The sequence below is a fragment of the Temnothorax curvispinosus genome, unplaced genomic scaffold, assembly GCF_003070985.1.
Source record: "Temnothorax curvispinosus isolate PA1 unplaced genomic scaffold, ASM307098v1 QBEX01013431.1, whole genome shotgun sequence".
Taxonomy (NCBI): Eukaryota; Metazoa; Arthropoda; class Insecta; order Hymenoptera; family Formicidae; genus Temnothorax; species Temnothorax curvispinosus.
In genome coordinates, this window is record NW_020223211.1 from 92526 (window position 1) to 114490 (window position 21965).

Here is a 21965-nt window from a genome sequence, read left to right on the forward strand (position 1 = left end):
GAAGAAATCCGGTCACGATTTTCAGCTCGTCAGCCGGACACGAGCTCGTTCCAGTCGTCGTAAACGGTTCGAAGGTCGCGACCGATTTGGAGACCGCGCGAAGCGATAGCCTTTCGCATTCTCGCGATCGCGATTCCGATCCGTCCGTCCGTCGGTCGGTCGCGCTGCCGACCGGAACGATATCGTTGCGTAATTGGAGCATTTCTCCTGTCAGGCCTGGCGGCCGACAAAAAAGGATCCCGCGTGTAACATAATTCAGTCGATCGTTTTAGAAAGAGGACGTGTCATAACGAGGAGAAATTACACATTCGAATGTATCTTGTTTATCGTTAGACCTTACGTTTTTCTGATCTAAGACGTGAGCGATTCCTCGGAGCAATACGCTTATTCTTTTCCTGACGCCTGCCTCCTTAACCAGATTCTAGCTTCTATAATCGCATTCGAGACCAAATAGGTACGTAGGAAAACGATCGCGTGAGTATCCCCCCAACGGCATCGGAATTACGACTGAGTCGAGCTTTAATACGATTGAAATTGCATCCATATTGAAAATATAGCGCATTATATTCTGTGATGCAGAGAAAGTTGGTAAAGTGAGCAGCATTCGAGATACTCGATCACGCGCCACGTTTTCACAAAATGAGTTCCTCCTTCGCGAAAATATATAGGCGGGATAAATTTTACATGGTAGATAAATAACAGCTCTCCCATGAGGCTTTCAGGCTCCGCGCACGCGATACGAGATCGGTGAGCTTTTCCGTTAATTAATTATTGGTGCCGCGCGGCGTTACGCAATTTATTTTCGCGTCGAGCTGCATACGGTTAATACTCGATCGATCGCACGACGGTTTCCAATCGAGCAAATAATAAACGCAATCGCGGAGGCGAGCATCGGGAGCGATTTAACGCGCGCGGCGCGCCGTGAAGTAACATTGAATGATGTGATAAGTGTCGTCCAGTGAATTTCGCAACGCGACTCCTTACATAATCCTGGATCCTGCCGCGATATTCGGCATAATCGTGACTTTCTTCTTCAAGTACGCCCAATCTTTTCCTTTCGGAATATGCTCGGAAGAGTCTTCGAGCGCGATCTCAAGCGAAACCTTATTGGAAGAGAGAAATCTTCCCCGCGAAAAATTGACGACGAACCCGTGTCGAATTAAGTGACTAGCGTTTTGGAGAAATAATTATTTTCCAAAATTACACGCGGAGTTTTGACAAATAATTCTTTTTTTTTCCCTCCGCAGAATTGACGTTTCTTTCTTCCAGAATTTCCTTAATCGAGAGGGGCGCGTAAGTTCTTTGTGGCGCGAAGAAAAGTCGGCTATCAAACGGGTTGGGTAACCTTCGCGGCGGACTTTCGAAATCAAAATAAGAAACGGGCCTTACGATATACTTTCCCTCTCGAGTGCTCCAAAATGCGTGAAACGCGATGACGCATATTTAGGCACGTATACTCGGACTAAATGGAGCGGGACGATGAGGAAAAGCGCGCTGGCCAACGAGAATTTTTATGTGACGACGGCATGATAACGGAAATGAAAATGTAAGCTTCTCGCCACGGGAAACATCCGCCGCTAATCCGATTGCACCGCATTCAATCTCGTTTAGCAGCGATTAATTAGCACTAATTAATGCAACGCAACCGTAAGAAAACCGGAAATACTTTCTTGAAAGGCTAATACAAATTTTTAAATTACGACGAGATAATATCGCCAGTTGCAACTGAATCGAAATCGTTGAGAAATTTCCAACATGCGTATACGATAAAAATACCTCTTTCGCGCGCAAAATCGCGAGTAAAAATAGGAACTTCGTAATCTGATTCACGTTCGCGATAGAGAACGAAAGTTTCGATAATAATATGTACGTAGTGAAAGCGAACTGTCGCGCGCAAGTACGCGATAGACAAATATTTGTACGAAATTCAGAAACGTTTACTACGACATTGATACATCCTGATACATTCGTTCTGTTCACTTTCCCCTTGTATCTCTCTCCGTCCACGTGACATGCTCTGTTAATTTCGAGATCGTGCATTGGCAAGATCGATTGAGAAATATGATTTCGGTTCATTGGACAAAACGAGCTTTCATCACGGTTTGATACAATAACATGTCAAGCGGGGTCTTTTTATTATGCTCTAAGAACTTGTTAATTGATTTAAAAAAATAAGACTCAAAATATTCATATAATCAACCGAAAGAATGGTACAGAGCCTCATATGATATTTTATATCTGAAATGTTTGTACTTGGTATATAAAATTGTAAGACTTATTTGATTATAAAAAAAATTCAGATGCGAGAATCCGCGCTGTGAAAAAAAAAAAAGAAAAAGTTGTAATTGAATTAATTCACGCGAGTCTCTTGCGATTCGCGTCAGTCGAGTCGCGAGTTGCGATATCAGATTTTCCCGTTCCCTCGCATATAAAAAACGAACGCCTCCAAGTGGTATAGATATACGAGTGGCTGCCCTCGTATTCGTACATCGCTCCGGGACAAAGGGAAAGGGAGCAGCGGAAGGAACGATTTTGCGCAATTTCGCGCGAGCGGCGAAAATTCCGTCGCGCGCGTATCGATCCGATCGATGATCGATCCGATACCCTGATACTGTAACACATCGGACCCGCGAGCGAAGGCAACCGGGAGGAGGGGCCCGGTTTCAATTTGGTCCGCCGCGAGAGGACAAAGAATGCCGGGCGTAGCCCGCTGCCTCTCGGAAATTAACGATCGGGCATCGATATCGGGCCGATCTGACCAGCGGTCCCCGTCTGGGACAGCCGCGCGCCGGCAAACGCACACGCGTCACTTGCGTAATCGCGTCCGTGTTACGTGCGAGAGAGCGCGTAACCTTTCTAGAGGGTGGGGGATCGAGAGGGAGGACCGGGCCGGCTCGTTCCCCCCGTATGTGTGTACTTACGAACGTCCTTCACGCTGATAATTATTAAAATATAATTTGCTCCTTTCGCGCCGCCGCCGTCGGTTAGCGAATCGTGTCGCTCATGCGGCGCGACGTGGCGTGGCGGAACGCGATTAAGGATACGGGGTTTGTGGAAAATGGGTGGCGAAGGCTGTCGCAAGGCGGCCTTGCGAAACTTTAAATTAAGCATTGTCTTGCATTTAATATTAAAAATATAGCCATTAATATCCCTGTCGCTCGGTGTCGCAGGAAAGAAGAAAATGTATAGCCGTTTCTTGCGAAAGCCTCGAATCGTGCTGACGGATTATAATCGTTGTTTCCTGGATTATTAATGTCATTGTAAATGCATTATTAGAAACTATATTATACATTAATACTCACATGTGCAAATTATCTCATGTCGAATATGCCACGGATTTTACGAGGAGACTCGGACTCGCTGATTCCTTATTAAAATCAGCTAAAAAACATTACTTTGTAAACCAATTATTTTTCTATGCAACCATGTACGTGTAATTAGGAAACCATCTGGTGGTTCCAGAAAAACCGATTCTCGCTCGTTCGCCTTTATCATGTGCATGGCAGCCGCCTCTATCTCTGATGCGCCTCTTAATCTGCATCGAGATGAAATATATGAGAAGCAGTGGCAATCTCACCAAAGCGACGCCGCTTTTTACGCGGTGGAACAATTTCACCGAGCGGCTACGAGCTCGTTACTTTCTGTTGACACCACCGAGGCAAGGCTGGCCGGTGTTGCGAGCTACGAAATATCGAGAGCCAGGCTTTCCAGCCTGGCCGGTCGGTCGATTTATTCGCGCGTTCGGTGGAGAGAGGTACGCGGAGAGATGCAAGAACTCTCTCGCGCGCCCGGTTTATACAAGCGCTCACCGCACGGCCGAGCAAATGCATCGCGATTTGTACACCGCACGACTGTATACGTGCGATTTGTGTATGTGTCTGTGTGTGTTTACGCGTCGGGTGATTACGTGGCTACGCTGCTTTTCCAACGTCCGTCGTCTTGCAACGAGGAGCGAGCGACTCCGTCACGGAGGGGAACGAAATCCGCTCCGACGAGACACTTTTACGCCGTCGGACAACGTGTCGTACGGCCCACACGCACGTACAGTACACACGCATACATATCCTACGTGCATGTTCACGTTTCTATTCCCCTGGCGTCGTATCGGCGCTCGTTACCCCACACCGAGGCGAGAATAACGGAGCTCCGATTGCCACACGCCCCCTCGTAGCCTTCACACTTTGCGCGCACACTTCGCGCGATCGTACATCGGTTTTCGGTTCCGAGATGCGTGCAGATATTGAAATTTGCTGGAGAAATGAGGGAGATTGCGCCAAACCGGCGATTTTAAAGGCTTCGACCGTGAAGATATCAATGCATGCTCCTTGAAGCACAAATATGATAATGATATATTATATAGTGGAGCGAGGACATTGAAGAATCTTTGTTTGTACTAACGACGCACGAGAATTTATTGCACGCGACCCGTATCGCGATGTCTTACAATCAGAAGCGGCGCGGCGTGGAGGACACTAATTATCGAGCATCGAGATTAACATATCAATCTCGATTGTAAAGCGTTGTGAACATCCTTCAGTATTTCTTAATTGATTATATTATATATTTATCGCATATACCATACAGAGGCGATGTAAACGCCAACGTGATCTTTACAAACGAGAAGTCACGCGCGCATTCGTTCGTTACAATCCTTCATGGGAAGCCGCGTAACCGTCGATGCAGGCCTCGCGGTATCATTTACAACGGCAACCGTCGAAAGTGCGATTATCATTGTTTAACAGTGACCTTTTGATCGCGCGGGACAGCCGTGCAATCGCGAGGCACGAGGGCGGCGCGCGCGTTCACGATCGGAAATCCCGCGTTCTCCGCTTTCATTTTAAAATTTTCCACAAGGAGCGACTCCCAGCTTCGTGACGAAACGCTCCCTCACCTCCCGTATCAACGGTCACGTTTGGCCACATCCGGATCAAGAAGGGCGGAATTGCTCAGGGCGGCCCACGCTGCCGCCGTTTCAACTGTCAGAACTCGCAATCGCGGCGCGCATGTCCTGTTTCATTATCGGCTATAACTTCCAGTGCGCAAATTATATCCTTCCCACGACCAGAAAAAGAAACGGGACGCAAGAGCGATTGTAGATATATTAATAATTCACTGTGCACATAAGTGAGCTCAAGCTACCTGAGAATTATTGGAAGATGATTTCTAACAATGACTTAAGATACTTATGTTATACAAAATGTCTTTCACAATATGTCGCGCTTCGACCTCACACTTCGAGCACAATTACTTCACCAATTAATAATAAATTATAGTTCTACTAAAAAAAAAAGATAAAATTAGCATTCTAACTTGCATTTACATTTTCTTGACTATCTCTGACGGTAATTTTCCGCCTAGACAAGCTGTAATTTACATCAGTCGGCTTAATTAGAAGAAAGAAATTAAAGTGGCCGCTGCCAGAAGAATTCTGCGAAAAAGATCAAAGTTCAGAAAAGCCAAGTGATCTTTTAGTTTATATTTGTAAATCGATTTTTACCGTTTTATATATTGTACATTTTTTACTTGTTATGTATTTGTCACGTCAAGTTTCCTAATTCGTCTGTCTGGCATCTGCCGCTCATCGCCGCGATTAATGAGTAGAAAAGAGAAGGAAAGCCGCCTAGGTCGTGACGTGACGCAACGAGAACTCGGTTGCCCCAGCCCGTTCCATTGTGTCTGAGCACCACCTCCTGTTTCTACTTACACTTACTACGACCACGCCATCCTTATATATCTACTACTGTCCGCTCCATCAACCATGTATACAGGGTGTCCCAGCTCTAGCAGGTTATCTTTTATCCGCGAATTCTTCCTTCAGTTTGAAGTTGATATTTTTTCACATTTAAAATAATAATAAATATCAAGGAAGGAAAATATAATCAGCTATTATAAATCGCCAAAAAATAGTTTTCTACATATATTTATAACTCTTTTAATTCGTCAAAATAAAATCTACACGGAATTATAAAACGTGGAACAAGATTTTATTATTTGCAGGACTCACGTTTCAACTCTTGAAAAGCCCTTTTTTCTCAATTACTTATCATTTAAAATTTGTCTATTTGGAGAGAAAGAAAAAAATGTAAATTAGAGGTGGTTGAACAGGTCCGAGATACTTTGTTTTTCTGGTGCACGCGATTGCCACACCTCTTCATGTGCAAAAGAGCTGTTAAAAGGTTACGATCGGTACACACCCCTTTGCGTAGCCTTCACGGCCGATCACTGTTCGCGGACTTAAACTTCCACCAACGGGGAACTTTCATAGCGCAACGGAGACGAAGAAGTAAAGTAAGATTGAGGTAATCTGATCGTACATTTCTATATTTCCATCCTGTCTGCGTTTCGTTTATACATAAACCGTATAATTTATGCAGCATTTCTCCTGCTGCAGCAAACTCAGCTAGGATAAGAAAATCGCGTGAATCTGAGAAGCTGCTCCGATTCGACGTCCTTCCTATCTCCCTGCGAGATCGCATGTCCGAGATCGTCTCGCGAGAGCAAAACGTTTAGTTCCCCGTGCATGAATTTAATATTGTGCCTTTCTAAAGCAAACGTCCGGCTGCGAGCGGCAGCAAAGGTTACACACATCGCTCGCTCACACCCCCCCGAGAACGCGTAACCTTCACGCTGCGATTCCAATCCTATCGCCGCACGCGGTCGATTTACCGCGAGAAGGGATCGTCGCGATAAATTTATCTCCGTTTGTCTCTCTTTTCCTCCTCTCTAACCGGCCGTGGATTGTCTATATGGAATCTCGAACCACTTGCATGTTTAACACGGCGTACGCCCATCGCGTTTATGCGTGATACTTGTACAACTTACTATTAGGAGTCTAAAATTATTCTACCTGTACAGAGTTACACAGAGATATCTTTTGCTTCAGGGATTACTTTATTTAAATATCAAAATTATATCGAAGTTATTTTGTTTTGAAACAAGAAAAATGAGATTTTAATTACCTTTAAACTTGCATAAATAAAACCAAAGATCAATACTGACAATAAATTTCAAAGTCTACTTATGTTGTTTGGATTTTTACTTTTATATACATATATATGTTTATTTAAAAATTTTATTACTTCTCTCTCTCTTTCTTTTTCTCTCTCTCTCTCTCTCTCTCTCTCTCTCTTTAAGTTATTATGTTCATAAAATACTCATGTGGTAACTTATAAAATATTTCTATCGCTTTACATTAAGGGGAGAATCCACGGAATGCGCGGTGAAATTTGTAATGATATCAGAGCCTTATCAGAGCCTTTCCAGCGCTCTCGCAATCGCACGCGCAAAATAACAAAGGTCGAGCGCGTTGCTGGCACACACTCCTGTGACCGTATAGATAGCCTTCACGGCTGATAGCGCGGTGGTTATCGATCGCGGTCTGCATTTCGCAAATTTTAGAAATGCACGCCGCCAACCGCCGCGCCAACCCGATCTCTTCAGTCGTCGTATCGATCCTCCCATTCCCAGCATAGCTGTGCGACTGTTATATCAAGAATACCTAATTAAAGAATTACATAATCTCTTGCGAAATTACTTTCGGATCAAATTAGCGTCTCTGCGTGTATCGCAATGCGACTTTCTATCGGGAATGTAACGGCACACCGCGGTGTAATCGTGTATAGCTAAAAATAAAAACTTACCGAATAATTTCGGATAAATCGAACAGAAACCATTACATATTATTAGATATACTGTTATTTATATTACGATAAAACTATATTGCGTTATTGTTATTTATTACTCTATTTTATTTTAAAGAAATTATGACATAAATCGATTCAATTCGTTCTTTTTATATGTATCCCTGATAAAATATTTAAAACACAGTATTTATGGTTAATCACGTAATAGCCCGTTACTTTCGCGAATAGTTCTATACATTTCCGTCTAGAACTTTATACATTATATATAGCGTAATTATCGTATCTCTCAAACGACAAACAGCGTTTGTCGGAACTTTCCATTGGGAGAATTTCGATATTAAAAAAAGGAATATTACACCACAGAGAGACTCTTTCCAAACGTACGATTAATTTCCGGACCCTTCAATTAACGTTAACGAACTTACTCGTTACTTTCCCGAGTCGTTTTCCACTCGATCGGCCCACGCGAGAGTTCGCGGGGTTAAGGATGGTACATCCTTAAGGATCCATCGAGAGAGGTAATCGATGCCGCGGATATTATCCCAGGCGGAGCGCTCTTGCTTTCTGATATTTTCATCTTGGGCTTAACGAGAAGCCCTCTCTTACGTGTGCGCGGAGAGGATCGTGGGATCGAGAAACGAATGCCAGGCAGGTCGCGAGCTGTCTTTAGTAATCTCCAGAGACCTGGTCGATCGTGAGTGGGTGTTCCCAGCTGATCCGCAGGGTGCAAAATATCGGGGTGTTCACCGTTGCATATGACTAAAGGTGGAAGTAATCTCGCGAGAGCTTTTTCCCTCTCTCTCTCTCTCTCTCTCTCTCTCTCTCTCTCTCTCTCTTTCGTTCTGTAACCCCGTTCGATTCTGGTTCGCGAGACCGACCGCAAAATTGTTGATGACAGACGCAAGAAGATTGACGAAACGGTCAAAGATTTAATTTTCTTTCTTGTCATCAGACATTATTAGAAATGTCCTAAGCTCTCGCGTGTCCACTCTCAGAAGCAAGTTACGCAAAGTTCCCGTGCAAGTTAACGTGCAGATTTCTGCAAAAAAAAAGGAAAAAAAAAGAACCTTCTCTCACCGTCGCTCCCTTTCTTTCCCGCGCGTCTTTCTCATGAATCTAGCGATCAGTCAGACCGCGAAAGGGCAAACGGAACGGGGGAATCCTATCCCACGGAATCCTCCGTGTCGGGTGTCGGTGAGCGTGGATGCATCGGATTTTACTCGCACATTCTGATTTCATGTAACTGCGCATTAATTAGTCCATTGCATCGTGGATAGCCAACCGGCGCGCGGGTCAGACGTAAACCCTGGCATTTCGGAGCACTTTTGCGCGCGCCGTTAATCTCGCAGGACGAGGCGAGGCCTCGCTCTCACGTTCGCTCGTCGCACATCCGACACGGCGTGTACACGTCATACAAAGTCATATTTCACCATGATAATACCAGTTTGCTTGTAGCAATACCTCGCCATTATATTTAGATTCTTATAAAGTACAAGAGAGTACCGGGGTTTCTGGCTCACGATATTGCGGGATCGCCCTAAACCTATCGTGTCGAATCGCCGTTTTTTCTCTCTCTCGAGTGAAATGCGAAATTGATATTACCTTGCACAATCCCCCCGTTTGTTGCCGATTGTGTTACGGCGCCGGCGATTACAATGTTCAAAAGATTTCAATGCTGGTGATTACAATACCGCGGATTTCAACGCCGGCAACTTCAATGCTGCAGATCTTAACACGCCACGTCCGGGGATTTCAATGCCGGCGATTTCAACGCCGGAGGTTATCGCCTGTAATTTCGATGGTGGAGCCGCTCAACCCCACGAGAGACTCGATGTAAAAAGCCTACTTAATTCTCAATGATTTAATCTTTTGTACGTTCTATTACATACGAACGTTTTAATTCAACGCGATGAAGACGTTTGAAATGAGGAGATAAGCATTTACAAGTTTCAGAAATAACAGGTATTATACGTATGCTGTTGCATGTTTGACGTATCAAGTCAATATCCTTTCGCACTTGATCATATTTTCTATTTTTTACAAGACTGATGATAAGTTCAGCAGGAATAATTTTCTATTCTATTATTAGAAATAGTGCGTCAAGAAAAGACCAGAAAATATAAAACTAAGCCTCGTTAACGATTTATTTCTTTCGTTACTCGCTCATGAAGCCTATTATAGCTTGCAATTAGGCTAATTCGCAATTTCACGAAGTCCCTCAGTCGCATCTCCGCGTCTACGTATTATTTCCTCCGACTTTCTTCGAGAGATCGAAGTCTTATTATATCACGGGACGACCTCGCCGAACGATCGTGAAGATACCGTGAAGTCGCGGTTCATCCAACCGTGTCACCGCGTCATCCAAGAGCCCCGTAAATTCTCTCTCTTTCACTCTGGCCGGGCATCTTTTCACTTCTTAAGGCCACCGGTTGCGTCCAGGCACCGTTACGCGTTTACATTCACGCCTGACAATCGGCGGAGGCGCCGACACGATTAACACGCAAGGAGGACCCCGGCCGCCGTCTTTCCCCGGCCTCTGACCTCTGCCCTACGTTGCGAAATTTGTCCAATCTAAAACAAATATTTTTATCTCAGCTAATTATCATTGCAAATAATTAACAATTCTCAGAAACCGTTGATTTTCCTGTCGATTGTTACGCCGTTGTATTGCAAGTGTTGTCGGGTTATCAAATGTCTCTGCTTGCGACTGTCTTTTCGTCTCGTAACTGCAAAATGTTCGCGAGGCTTCTGCAATAATCGACCTGGAAAATGATTTATACGAATGCTGATGTAATTCCCGGCGAGGTCGAGTCACTCGCCGGTTGCGAGCGTTTGCGTATCGAAATCTGTTAAGATGCGTACTCCTCGAGAGTCGCTTGAGCATCTCGGATGGGGGCAGATTAAAATCGAGAGATTGTGCAAGCGGACATTGAATGCGTCCCAAACAGTGTCAGGATGTCCTGCGGAGAGGATCTTGATGCCATACATTGTGTGCGAAAGACAAGTACCGTACAAAACATCTTTGCGAACCACGAGCCGTCCTCCATATAGAGAAGATGTTTAAACTCGCAAATGTTGCCAGATAAACTCGATGACATAACTAAAGTTACTTCATTTAAATAAAAGATATTATGATGATTTTTATGTGTTTTAGAAAGAAACGAGTTTCCGTTCAGGAGTAAAAAATTTAAAATAATTTTGTATTCTGATGCGACATATGTGAATAGCACAATAGAACTGCGTAGGATGCTGTAAAAAGTGCAAAAGAATACGTGATTTGTCGTACGTCGACCTCTCTGAATATTATAAAGAGATATATCATTGTGTAATAACATACAAATAAGCCAAATCAACGAATTAAAATCACATTACTATATATCTCTCCATATCTCCCGCCGTTTTTTTTTTTATATAAAATAGTTTGCCCAAAAAAAGTCTTGCCAAATTGGCTTTGTCATCTCCGATGACTTTTGCCCTAAGTTTTGCACAACACATAATTGTTACGACGATCTCAATCTCGGATAATAATGTTGTACAACGTAACGCATAATTTGGAGCGCATCGACTTCCATCGATATTTTAAACGGCCTCGGTGACCTTTCATGGACGAGAGAGAAAACAGACCAGCACGCCGGGATGCACGGATGATAATTGACGAATACGTAATGCGTGACGTAATGCCGTGTGGGCGGCGATTGAAAACGTTGCCCTCGGAATAATACGACGCTGACGATACGCGAAATAAGTATTTACGTCCTGTCGTACTTAACGCTCATTAGGGACGTAAAATAAAAGTAATTATCCTTCGTCATCCATTACGAGCGATAGTTTATTTCAATTTCGGAAATATATATGTCGTAAATTTGTACACCCACAAAATACCTGCCAAACGAGAAGTTCAGAATCGACAGGTTATTAGGATTTTCGATAAACGAGCAATAAATTAAACACGAACATCAACGTCCCTTACTCGATTTTATATTTAATCTGTAAATACGTTAAATATTCTTCTGAGAAAGTATTTTTTTTATATTTTTTTTTTTAGAAAGGAAACCTTTTTTATTTCTCTGGTTAACTCGGAAACGTGATTTACTTCATATCCGAGATTGCCGGAACATTTCTGGTTAAACACGAAAGATAGGGACTTTAGTTATGGTTGCGGTTACGATTCGATGCTCTACTTAAAGAAGGAATCGGTTGTCGAAGTCACGCGAAGAAAGCTTAAACGGCGAGACTGAACGAACTTCCGAGGCCGTATAGGCGCTGACAAATTCGCTGAAATCGATATACACTCGGTAGGAATAAATTTCTTCATTATTATCGCGCCTTCTTAATCCTTGAATTAGCAAGCGACTTTACGTAATATTTCTCGTTGGATTGCAATGGTCGTTCCTCGCGAATATCGAATAAATGATATTCAATCTGTTGCTCTTTAACATTTAAAAGCAACTGAAATATGCGAAATAAAACGTTGTAATAAAACATGTATTTTTAATCCGTACTTCTCAACCATTTTTTCTTATTTTATTATAATCTGAGGAATTCCTGAAATTTGCTTCAGTAAAACAAAAATGTTTCATTTTATGTTTAATTTTATACTTTATGATCCATTTTAACTCTATTATCCTAATTGATACTTATAATCATCGTTACTATCGCGCCGTAAATATTTCGCGGATCTAATGCTTTTAGGAATTCCACTAGCGAAACACACGCGTTTCTTGCTATCCGTGGTATGCCGTTTTTGTAAAAGGTATATATCGAGACGCTTATGCCACGCGTAACTGCCAACAATCTCATTAATCGCATGCACAAAAAAAGGGAGCGAGGCAAATTGTAGTGCCGCCGGTATTTTCATGGAACTGCGAAAGCATGCAATTGTCGGTCCAATGATTTGACAAAGAGGAGTTTGTATACACGAGAGAGAGAGAGAAAGAGAAAAGGTTCCAGAAACCAGAGTTTCACGGAAAAATACTCGAGGCTTAATTAATGACGACTTTCGCCGCTTATTATGCAAGCCCCCGACTTTATTCGACTTTTCAAGGTCTCGAGTCGCGGCGAAGGAAAGATTTTGCCAGGACCGGCGAGTGGCGACGGCGGGCGCGGCAGAAAGCGCCGCGGGTCTGCGGCAATCGCCGGATTTCTGATTGCCTACTTTTACCGCTGTAATGGGACGCGTGACCGGACTCCGGAGTGAACCAAATCTCCTTTACAATCGAGTGCCCCGCCCAAATAGGCAACGAGCAATCAAGTCGTTCCGGCGCGATGAGGGACGGGAGGGGAATGGGGGCTTAAAATCGCGCTGCGCGCACGTGCGTATACGACGATGAAAACGCAACTGCGAGATCGCATAATTCCACGGTGGTGCGATAATGAGTACTTTTTAACGATCGTAAGTCTGATCGTTGAATATATCGCGGGTATATGACGATTGCGATAACGACGTTCTCGGATAACGCGGCGCGCGCGGGACTGCTTAAATTCCCGATCCGAAGCTCTTTAAAGCGATCCAACGAGTTCTCCATCCACGTGCCTGTTAATCTCCTTCCAAGCCCCACGTGATACCGAGCATGTGTACTGCCACCGTTAATGGAGATCGAGCGATGCCCATGTTTGACCGTTCTAATCGTTGATTTGCCATAGACAGTCGGGTCAATTTTTTTTCTCCTTTCCGCCGATCCGAGCAACTGCAAAGTGACGACTATATAATAGAATAAAGAGTTAAATTGCCCGCGACTGATATTTCTTCTTAAATTCCGCTTAATTATCTTTTTCAAATAAATATCCCGTAAGAAGTTTTACAGATACAATAAATAAAGTTTAAGGGGAATATTAGAAGGTAATCGCTTTAGTAAAAAAAGTAAGTGTTAGTTAATTTAATTACAAAAAATTTAATTTATGTATACAGCTATATTAAATGTAAATACTGCACTTCTTATAACAAGCAGGGAACGAAACACGGCGAGTTCTCCGCAGAGTTCCCTCCTTGACCGTTCGCCGCGGAAAACCGCGAAAGTCTGCGAATATTGTTTTTTCCGACGTAATTACGAATTATCGTCGCCCCGTCACGTACACAATGATTTATTGATTTGAGCGCGGATATATATATATACACGACTTCGGACGGGCGCCCGTGCAACACGGAACGCCTTAAACTGTATAAACTGTCCGATATTATGCAAGCGGCGCTCCAGTTTCAGAGCACCGCTTCGGTATTCCAGCTCACTTTCACTCATTCACTCGCCGACTCTTTTATCCTGTGTCGGGAGTCCCCTTCTCTCTCTCTCGTCACCCTGTCTCTATTTCCCTCGCCCTCACGCGCGCTCCTCCGTCTCTCTCCGTTCGCATGACTTTCACTTCTCTCAGACTTCGCGAAGTCCTTCTTTTCCTCGCGCGTCTCGTTCTGTCGCCGTGAGGACTTCCACCGCGCGCGGCCGCCTTAGGAAAAGCCGCGGAAAAAGCCGCGTTTATATTCATACGGGTCGTACACATACAGCGTACACGTATAATCGCGTATACGGATCGTTACGAGGCGGCGATTTTATATGCTTACAAGTATATAAGGAGAGCGCGCGCCGATATGCCAGAACGATTTCCTGGTGACGCCGTTTCGATAGCGGCGGTTCCGGTTGCTCCGGGTGCCACGTTGCGTAAATACACTACGAATATGAGACACTAATAAATTACGCCCTGCCCGGAGTTCCGGATTCAAAGACCGCCGCGGTATAAAATAATCACTCGCCGCAGGTGCGCGGTGCGCGTAGTCTCCGATCAATTTTCGCAACGTCTTTTCGTCGAGGAGCTGCCTTTCCATCACAGCTGCGATATCACCTCACGCGTTCGCCGCGGAAAAAAAAATTATTATACAAATACTATTTCACTTGCAATATGACTTGCGTAAAAAGTAAAAAGACTTACGAGAGAGGTGTTTGATTCTTTAGCGAACGACTGCCTGTCATTTCTTTTATCACAGAGTTGCAGAGTATAGTTGAGTCCGCGATTTCGCATCGTTCAATGGTGCAAATCGCGCCTACATTCTACCCGCACCCTTTCGTGAGAAATTTATTTGACCGTCTCTCTCTCTCTCTCTCTCTCTCTCTCTCTCTCTCTCTCTCTCTCTCTCTCTCTTTCACACACACTCTCTCACTTACAAAAAGAGTGACATCGACAACTGCAGTTTCTTGCAAAACAGCTGCTGTAAAAAAGTTTCGCAATTTTTTATTACACCGAACCCGGTACTTCTCATTTATTTTCCATTATCGAGAATGTATAAAGAGGTGTTTGCCTTTAACTCTGTCAACAAATTCTGTTTGTAGCTCGATATCAAGGAAAAGGCCTTGGATAAAAAGGTCTTCAAGAATGTTAATGGAAAATAAAATTAGAAGAAGTTAGTGAACACGAAATTGAAAAATAGAGAAAATATATGTCGATATATTCAATTATCTCAATTGTAGATATTAATATTATAATATTGCTTAGATATAGTAGAAAATGTGTTTTGTATACAACACGAGGCGTGGCGTGTGGTCGTGTTACAATTAGCAACCAATGCAATCGTGAAACGTGAGATGTTCGTGTAATTAGCGATCAGAGATTTCAGTGAAACGCGAATCAGCGCTACACGTTGGATACATGTTTAGCAACCGTAAAAGGCAGCAACGCACTTTGTGTCACTTTAGCAATCGCGACGCATCATTTGAGAATTTCTAGGTCGGCACGCGACATTTATTGTGTGCCGGGTGCAACGTTCTCGCGTTCACCTGGTCGCGGTGCGTTATATTCCACAAGCACACTCCTAGAACGTATTATTTGACGATACGCCGTACTGACTAACGCACTAGAATGTCGCTGGCCGCAGAGATACCTGATTGCATTATATTTCGCAGGTAATTCCACTTCCATCGTCAAATGTCAGCGACGCGATGGAAAATTGCGTTACTGTGTGAATTTCTTATGTAACGTCGGGATATATGTACACACAAGGTAGTTGAAACGTGTTTCAGGACAAATTCACCTTCTCAACCTGCGTAACAATTAATCCAAACGTGGATTCAATCCGGAATTTTGCAAATAGTCGTCATTAAAAATTAGATAACGAAAGATTGATCAATGAAAAAGTCCCTGAAAATATTCTATATTCAAAAATATTCATTATTTCTCATTCCTCGAAACGGATCGCCCCAATCGGAGATTGGAACAACGGTTGAAGGTAAGATTTTGGACCATCCCGCGGGCAAGGACAGCGACCTCGCTTTCAAGGTCGCGAGTGAAGGATTTCGAGGTCGACTGCCGCGTTGACGACAGCCAGAGAGAAAGAGAGAGAACGGGATCGGAATCTCCGTGTTGAAATTGATTCCCCTGACGTCAGTCCGCCGCGTACGCGTCCTTCTGCATCCGTGCGGTCGAGGACGTTCGTATCCCGTTCAAATCCACCTCTTTCCTTCGTTCCGGCATTTCCCGGCGACCTTCGCGACCGAATACTTCGGTTGTGGCCGATGCTTTCGATCAATGCCGCCAGGAAGACAAACGTGTCTTGCGCCGCGAAATGCGTAATTATACGTGCGTGTGTAAATTGCACCCGTGTCTCTCTGTCATGCAATTTGGTTCGAGCGCGACTTGCGCTTGCAGGTCTAAATAATAAACGTTCTCCATATTCGCGAAACTCTTGTAGGAACATTACGTAATAGGAGGATCTAAACCGGACGTACTTTCCTTGCAAGAAGAAATTAAATTGCACGGAGAGTCAAGCCAACAGTTATCATACGTTTTTAGGCTCGTAAACCTCATAAGTGCATTAACTCACGCTATACCGCATAAAACTCGTCGCCATTATCCCGGGCATCGCGAATTAACCGGGCGGAAGGGGGGTAGCAATTAATTTCCCTCGTATATCCCGCTCATTCCGCGCGGTTGCGCGCTCACTTAATTAGTCGCATTCTCTGGAAATCAATCTGGCATTCTCGATCTCTCCTTCCCAGCGATCAAAAGCGAGATCTCTCCCTCATTTTTCCCACTCCGGTTACCTAATTTTTAATCGCCGCGACTATAATGCACGCTCGCGCGCCCAGTATTCAGACAAATTCGTTATTGCTCGTCATAGAGCGCATACCCGCCGATGATTGCGCAATGGTTTCCTACATGCGTATGGGAAGCAGACGTCTGCATTCAGAACGCTACTCGGACATGCTCGAAGCACCCACGCGTGGCCGCGCGCACCACACGTCGCGATTCGCGTTCGCGTCGCGCGCAAACGCTGGCGTGGCTTCTGGAAAGCAAAAAACTGTCAAGCAATAACGATAATAACTCTTTTGTCCCGCGTTTGCGTCGCGTGACTAAAAATCCAGCCGTGTCCGGCTCGCGTCCCATCCGAGACAACGCGGAAAACGTTGGAAAACGCGGACGTGTGCGCACATCTCCGAGCGCTGTTTCACCTCGCTTTCACGATGCTCCATCCGTCGCGCGCCGGTCACACTGTCAAATTCGTAGTGTCAAATCATACCCAATTTGAGTCAGTTTTAACCATTCCTATAGGTCGCCCCACTGCTTTTGCTCAATATGTTAATTTAACTAAACCAATGGAGTTAAAATAATACTGTTTTGTGTTAAGACAATAAATTTCGACACACATGGCAGTTAAAAATAACAAAATGTTATTTAACTTAAGGTATTGGTTTAAATTTTATTCTTTATAATATTTAACGGTGTAATCGGCTCCGTCATTGGTAATTTTACGCTTTTTGTTTCTTTTTTTAAATCTTTTTTCTGTCTCATTTTTCCGCCGATGATTGAGGAATGGAACGCGCTTCCGACAACGCCGATTATCCATTCTTCGGCCACGGTTGCACGTTTTCTCATTAAGTCGCAATTATCCCGGTTTCCAGGGGCGCTTATTAATCAACCCGGGCTCTATAATCAGAGGGAAAACCTCGCCGTGAAAGACCCCAGAGGCTCTCTCGCGAGCTTCCTCTTGCGAGAGAGGCACGGATTGCGAAACCCGGGCAACGCGAGATGCGCGTCGCGCGTACATATATACCGCCTCGCTGTTTTTCCTCGTGCGTGTCGTTTTGCGTGCTTACGTTGCGTTCGGGAAAATTAATGCCTCCGCATTGTTGCGGCTTCTCCACGCGCGACGCATTTTCTATGTCTTTCACGTTCTCCACCTTACCACGCCGATATCCTTGCCGAGACTGTCGTGAGAGCGTTTCTCCAAGCGAGTCAGTTACCGTCCTTTCGAGCCAGGGCGGTCCGGTAAACACGTTCGGACGTTATAGCAGAGTTCGCTCGATATAGCCACGTTGTGCGTGAGTGCAAGGTCGACCAAAAATCCGGCTACTTTTTCCGTTGCACAACCCACAGCCGCATTTATCGCGCTCGTGTTTCAACACGCGAGTAGGACAAGCGGTACACGATGATATACGGCGAGCAATCATGTCAAGCTCGTTCGAAGCTGAAAATGTTTACGACATTTCATGGCCCGACTCGCCCCACGTCGGAATAAATAGATTGTAATCATAATTTACACCAACACGTTGACGCACGCTTTGTTCGTGTAATTAATGAATCTACATTTACGTCGTGCTCTCAGCTTCTGAAATCATTGGCTCATGCATAACGTGGAGTTTAATTCTTAAAGAGGGATGAAATTTCAAGTTGAAGTATGAATCAAACATGAAAACGTTAATAAAAACCGTTTTGTTTGAATAAAATATATTTACTTAAGAGCTTAATAAGTTTATTAATTGATTATTACCTAAATGTGTATCAATTTTACAAAGTAATGTACTTTAAAAGAAATTTATTTTTAGAAAGTAGGGTAAACTTAGGTAAGATGACCATATATAGAGGAAAGATGGCACACCCATGTTCATTCCATATTTCATGACGAGCTAGATTGAGAGAACATGGGGGTTGGCTATCTTTCCTTTATGGCCATCTTACCCGAGTTTATCCTATAAATTTTATTGAAATGCGTTATATGTATTATGTCATATGTAAAATGAAAAAACTTGTACAAAATTAACGAAAGTTTATATCTTGCACGGTAATCCGGCCGCAAGGAGCAACAATAACTTTTGCCAATCTTAAAACAAACGTTGTCGGTTTTATATATCCGTATGAGGCCTATTAATCCGCACTATGTTCCTATATGACTTTCTTTGTTCTACCGTTTCGCAATGCGGGCTGCATAAAAATGTTATTTCGCAATTCCATGGAGATCTAGGATCGGATAGACTATGCCAGAGGCCGTATAGGCTTCGATAGGATCAGACGCATGTCCGATTCGGATATGCATTGTATAATCGGATAGAGACCCGCGGGGGATTTAAGACGCGAATTTTGATCTGACGATAATTCATTTGTGATTCGGCAAAAGATAGGAGACCTTGCTGGTCTTTAACGAGGTTACTGATATCAAATTAATTAAGTCCTCTGATACGTTGTATACGCTGAAGGATTGAACAACCTGCGGATGTTTTAGACTTTAGATTGAAAGGCATTTCTTTTTGTTCCAGGATGTCAACGGATTACTCCGAGAAGCGCGAGAGCCAGCAGAAATGAGGCAGTCCTGGAATTTGAGTGCCCCGAAGAATTTGGATACTATCCCCATCCGCGTGACTGCACGCAGTATTATGTGTGCGTTTTCGGCGGCGCCTTGCTGGAGTCCTGCACGGGAGGCCTCATGTACAGGTACGCGAGGCTAGAAGCACGAATATGCTAGAAAAAAAATAGCGAAAGGGAAAAATCAAGTCCGTATTTAGAAAACCGTGGACTCGACATTTCATTATGGAAAGAACGTTTTTTTTTTTTTTTTTTTTTTTATTAATACTTAGCGTGGATAAATCAAACGCGTCTCGTCTTTGTTCCGCTCCGATTTGCGAAAGGAAATCTCGTGGAAAATCTATGATTCTAAAAATAATATTGATATTGCCGCAGCAACGTTAACGTTTAGTGTCGGGACACTAAAAATCCCGCGTGTAAGCGTTCGCGAGTTCTAAGATTACGTGCGAGATAATAGAAGATGGTCGACGTGAGGAATTCTTTTACTCGTTACCGGAGTTTCTGCCGGCAGGCGCGGGGGTCGACGACCGCGTTTGCGATCACCTTCGCGGAGTGCGTTCTCCAAGAGAGAAAAGAGAGGAAAAAAAGCAACGCACCGTGGAAACGACTCCGCGCCAGTCCTGACGACCGCGACCGATCCGGCTAATACGGTCGCGGATTAGCGAAGTTAAGTGAAATTAGGCGAACGGAGCGTTAATGGATGCGCCGAATCGGGCGTACGCGCGTGCAATCGTCGAGCGGGCGTATATATATGAGGGGGCCGGATGCGCGCGACCCGTCCCGCGCTCCCAGAGTTGCATTACGAGATTCGTGAGAGATTTCGCGTTGCCGCGCGTACGGAATCGCACTTTCCCGCGAGCGCGCAGCGCCGCGGATCGAAAATTCGACGCGCCGCGGAAAATGTATTCCTCGGGGTATATATCCTCCAAGAATGGAGTTTAAACGAATAGCGTGAAGCTAGTTTATCAAACCACGAGTTAGAGATGCAACTCACGTGTCTCGACACGTAATGCCCGTTCTAGACTGGAGGATGAGCCGACTCTCGGCTCATCCGAGTGAGTGGTGTAGACGGGTAAAAATCTATAGGTTATGTATAGTTTATGTCACGTACACTATAGAAGGCGGATGAGCCGAGAGTCGGCTCATCCTCCAGTCTAGAACCGGCATAAGAACGCGAATGTCATCTCGTTATCAGCTCTCTTATGTCTTACACGAGACCCGAGAGGCCGATATTCGACCGACCGCGATGAATTACTTTCAATTCGCCGTCTGGATTTGCACGGTAAAAGGGGGTCGTACGCGTAACCCTGGAGAAAAGGAAAAAAATCGATCCAGCCACACCTCGCCCGATACGAGCGAGCGTGAACGAGTTCGCCGCGCCGAAGCCCAAGGTGCTTAATGGTAACGCGATATCCAAGTACGGGTGAGATCGAGACGGCCGGCGCGGCGGTTCCAGGAGCGACGCGCCAAACGCGGCTCTCTCGATGACAGACGGGTCTGGGGTCCGGAATTCTCGGGAAACGCTCGTTCTCGAGTCTTGCATGAGTCGTTTGGACATTTTACCACTTAATTACGATTTCATTATACGGATTGTACGTGCGATGGAAAGCTTGGCGGATGATTGGATCTAGGAATTATAATCTCAGAATTGCCTTGATAATTCTTAGGTGTCATAATGCTATTTAAATATCATTTATCCCGCTGGAGCAACCGCAAGAACATTCGCGTTAATTCGAAAATAAAAGCTTTGCACTTTACGTCGTATATGTATGTCGTGCGTTTACTTACGGTGTTTTTACTTACGGCGAGTAAATGAGCCTTAATTAGCGTGACGCGTAAGTAGCGGAAGAGAACTGTGTATAGGATAATTTTCGCGTAACCGAGGGAAAAATGTCAAGTTGTGTATAAAGAAACGTAATGTGAAATAAGCGAAGTGGGAAGCGATACGTCTCTCGCGTTAGTGCAAATGTAATTTTAATGATACGACGGACTTCGACGAGAACTCGCGTGTTCGGCCAGTAACACCGTAGTATCTAATGAACATTAACGATCCGATACTGAGAAATCCGAATTAATTTTTTGCCTTCTTTCTCCAGCCACGACTTGCAGACATGTGACTGGCCGCGAAACGTAGGCTGCCCGGAGGGACATTCGTCCAACAAGGAGGCCGAGGAGGATCCCCTTTTGGAGAGGTGAGTTATTGTGATTATTTCGATATCTCACATTCGACGGAATACCTTGAAAAATATTTCCGCAGCGTAATTTTCAATTATGTACGTCAATAATTATAAATTCGCATTAATATAACGTTCTACAAATTTTTGGGAATACATTTTACTATAAGATTGTCTTTACCACTGGCATTATTTTATTTTATTTCCTCGCTGTACATGCCATGTTGCAATAAGTACATGGATCGTCGCGTACACAAAGTGTTTCTTATTTTTTTGCAAAGTGTGTCTCGCTACAAAAACGATATGAGTAGTAGAGCATTGCATTCCACACGTGAGATTTAGTTTTCGTCGCGATTGCAAAACAATAGTGTGCTCGCGCAGGCACATATACGCGCGTTCGCTAGCTTCACCCACGCTCGCGACAACCGATGGGAGAAAAAGGCGAGAGTGAGAGTGAAAAGAAAGAGAAACAGCGGTCGATTAAGGCGACTAGAGTAGATGGCGAGCGCGGAGGAGACTCGCGGGGAGAGCCATTAGTTTCGATAGAACAACCTCGCGATCGCGTTTTCTCGGCTGCGGACGCGTCGAA

General features: G+C 44.4%; 1 protein-coding gene across 2 annotated transcripts in view; it reads left to right on the forward strand.

Moving 5' to 3' along the window:
- The window catches only part of LOC112463557, a 51108-nt gene that overhangs the window by 17204 nt on the left and 11939 nt on the right, over window positions 1-21965 (forward strand). For both annotated transcript variants that reach the window (XM_025030007.1, XM_025030005.1), the window contains exons 2-3: window positions 19157-19331; window positions 21299-21394. In XM_025030007.1, the coding sequence (XP_024885775.1) occupies window positions 19157-19331; window positions 21299-21394 (271 nt within the window). The remainder of the gene's footprint in view (window positions 1-19156; window positions 19332-21298; window positions 21395-21965) is intronic.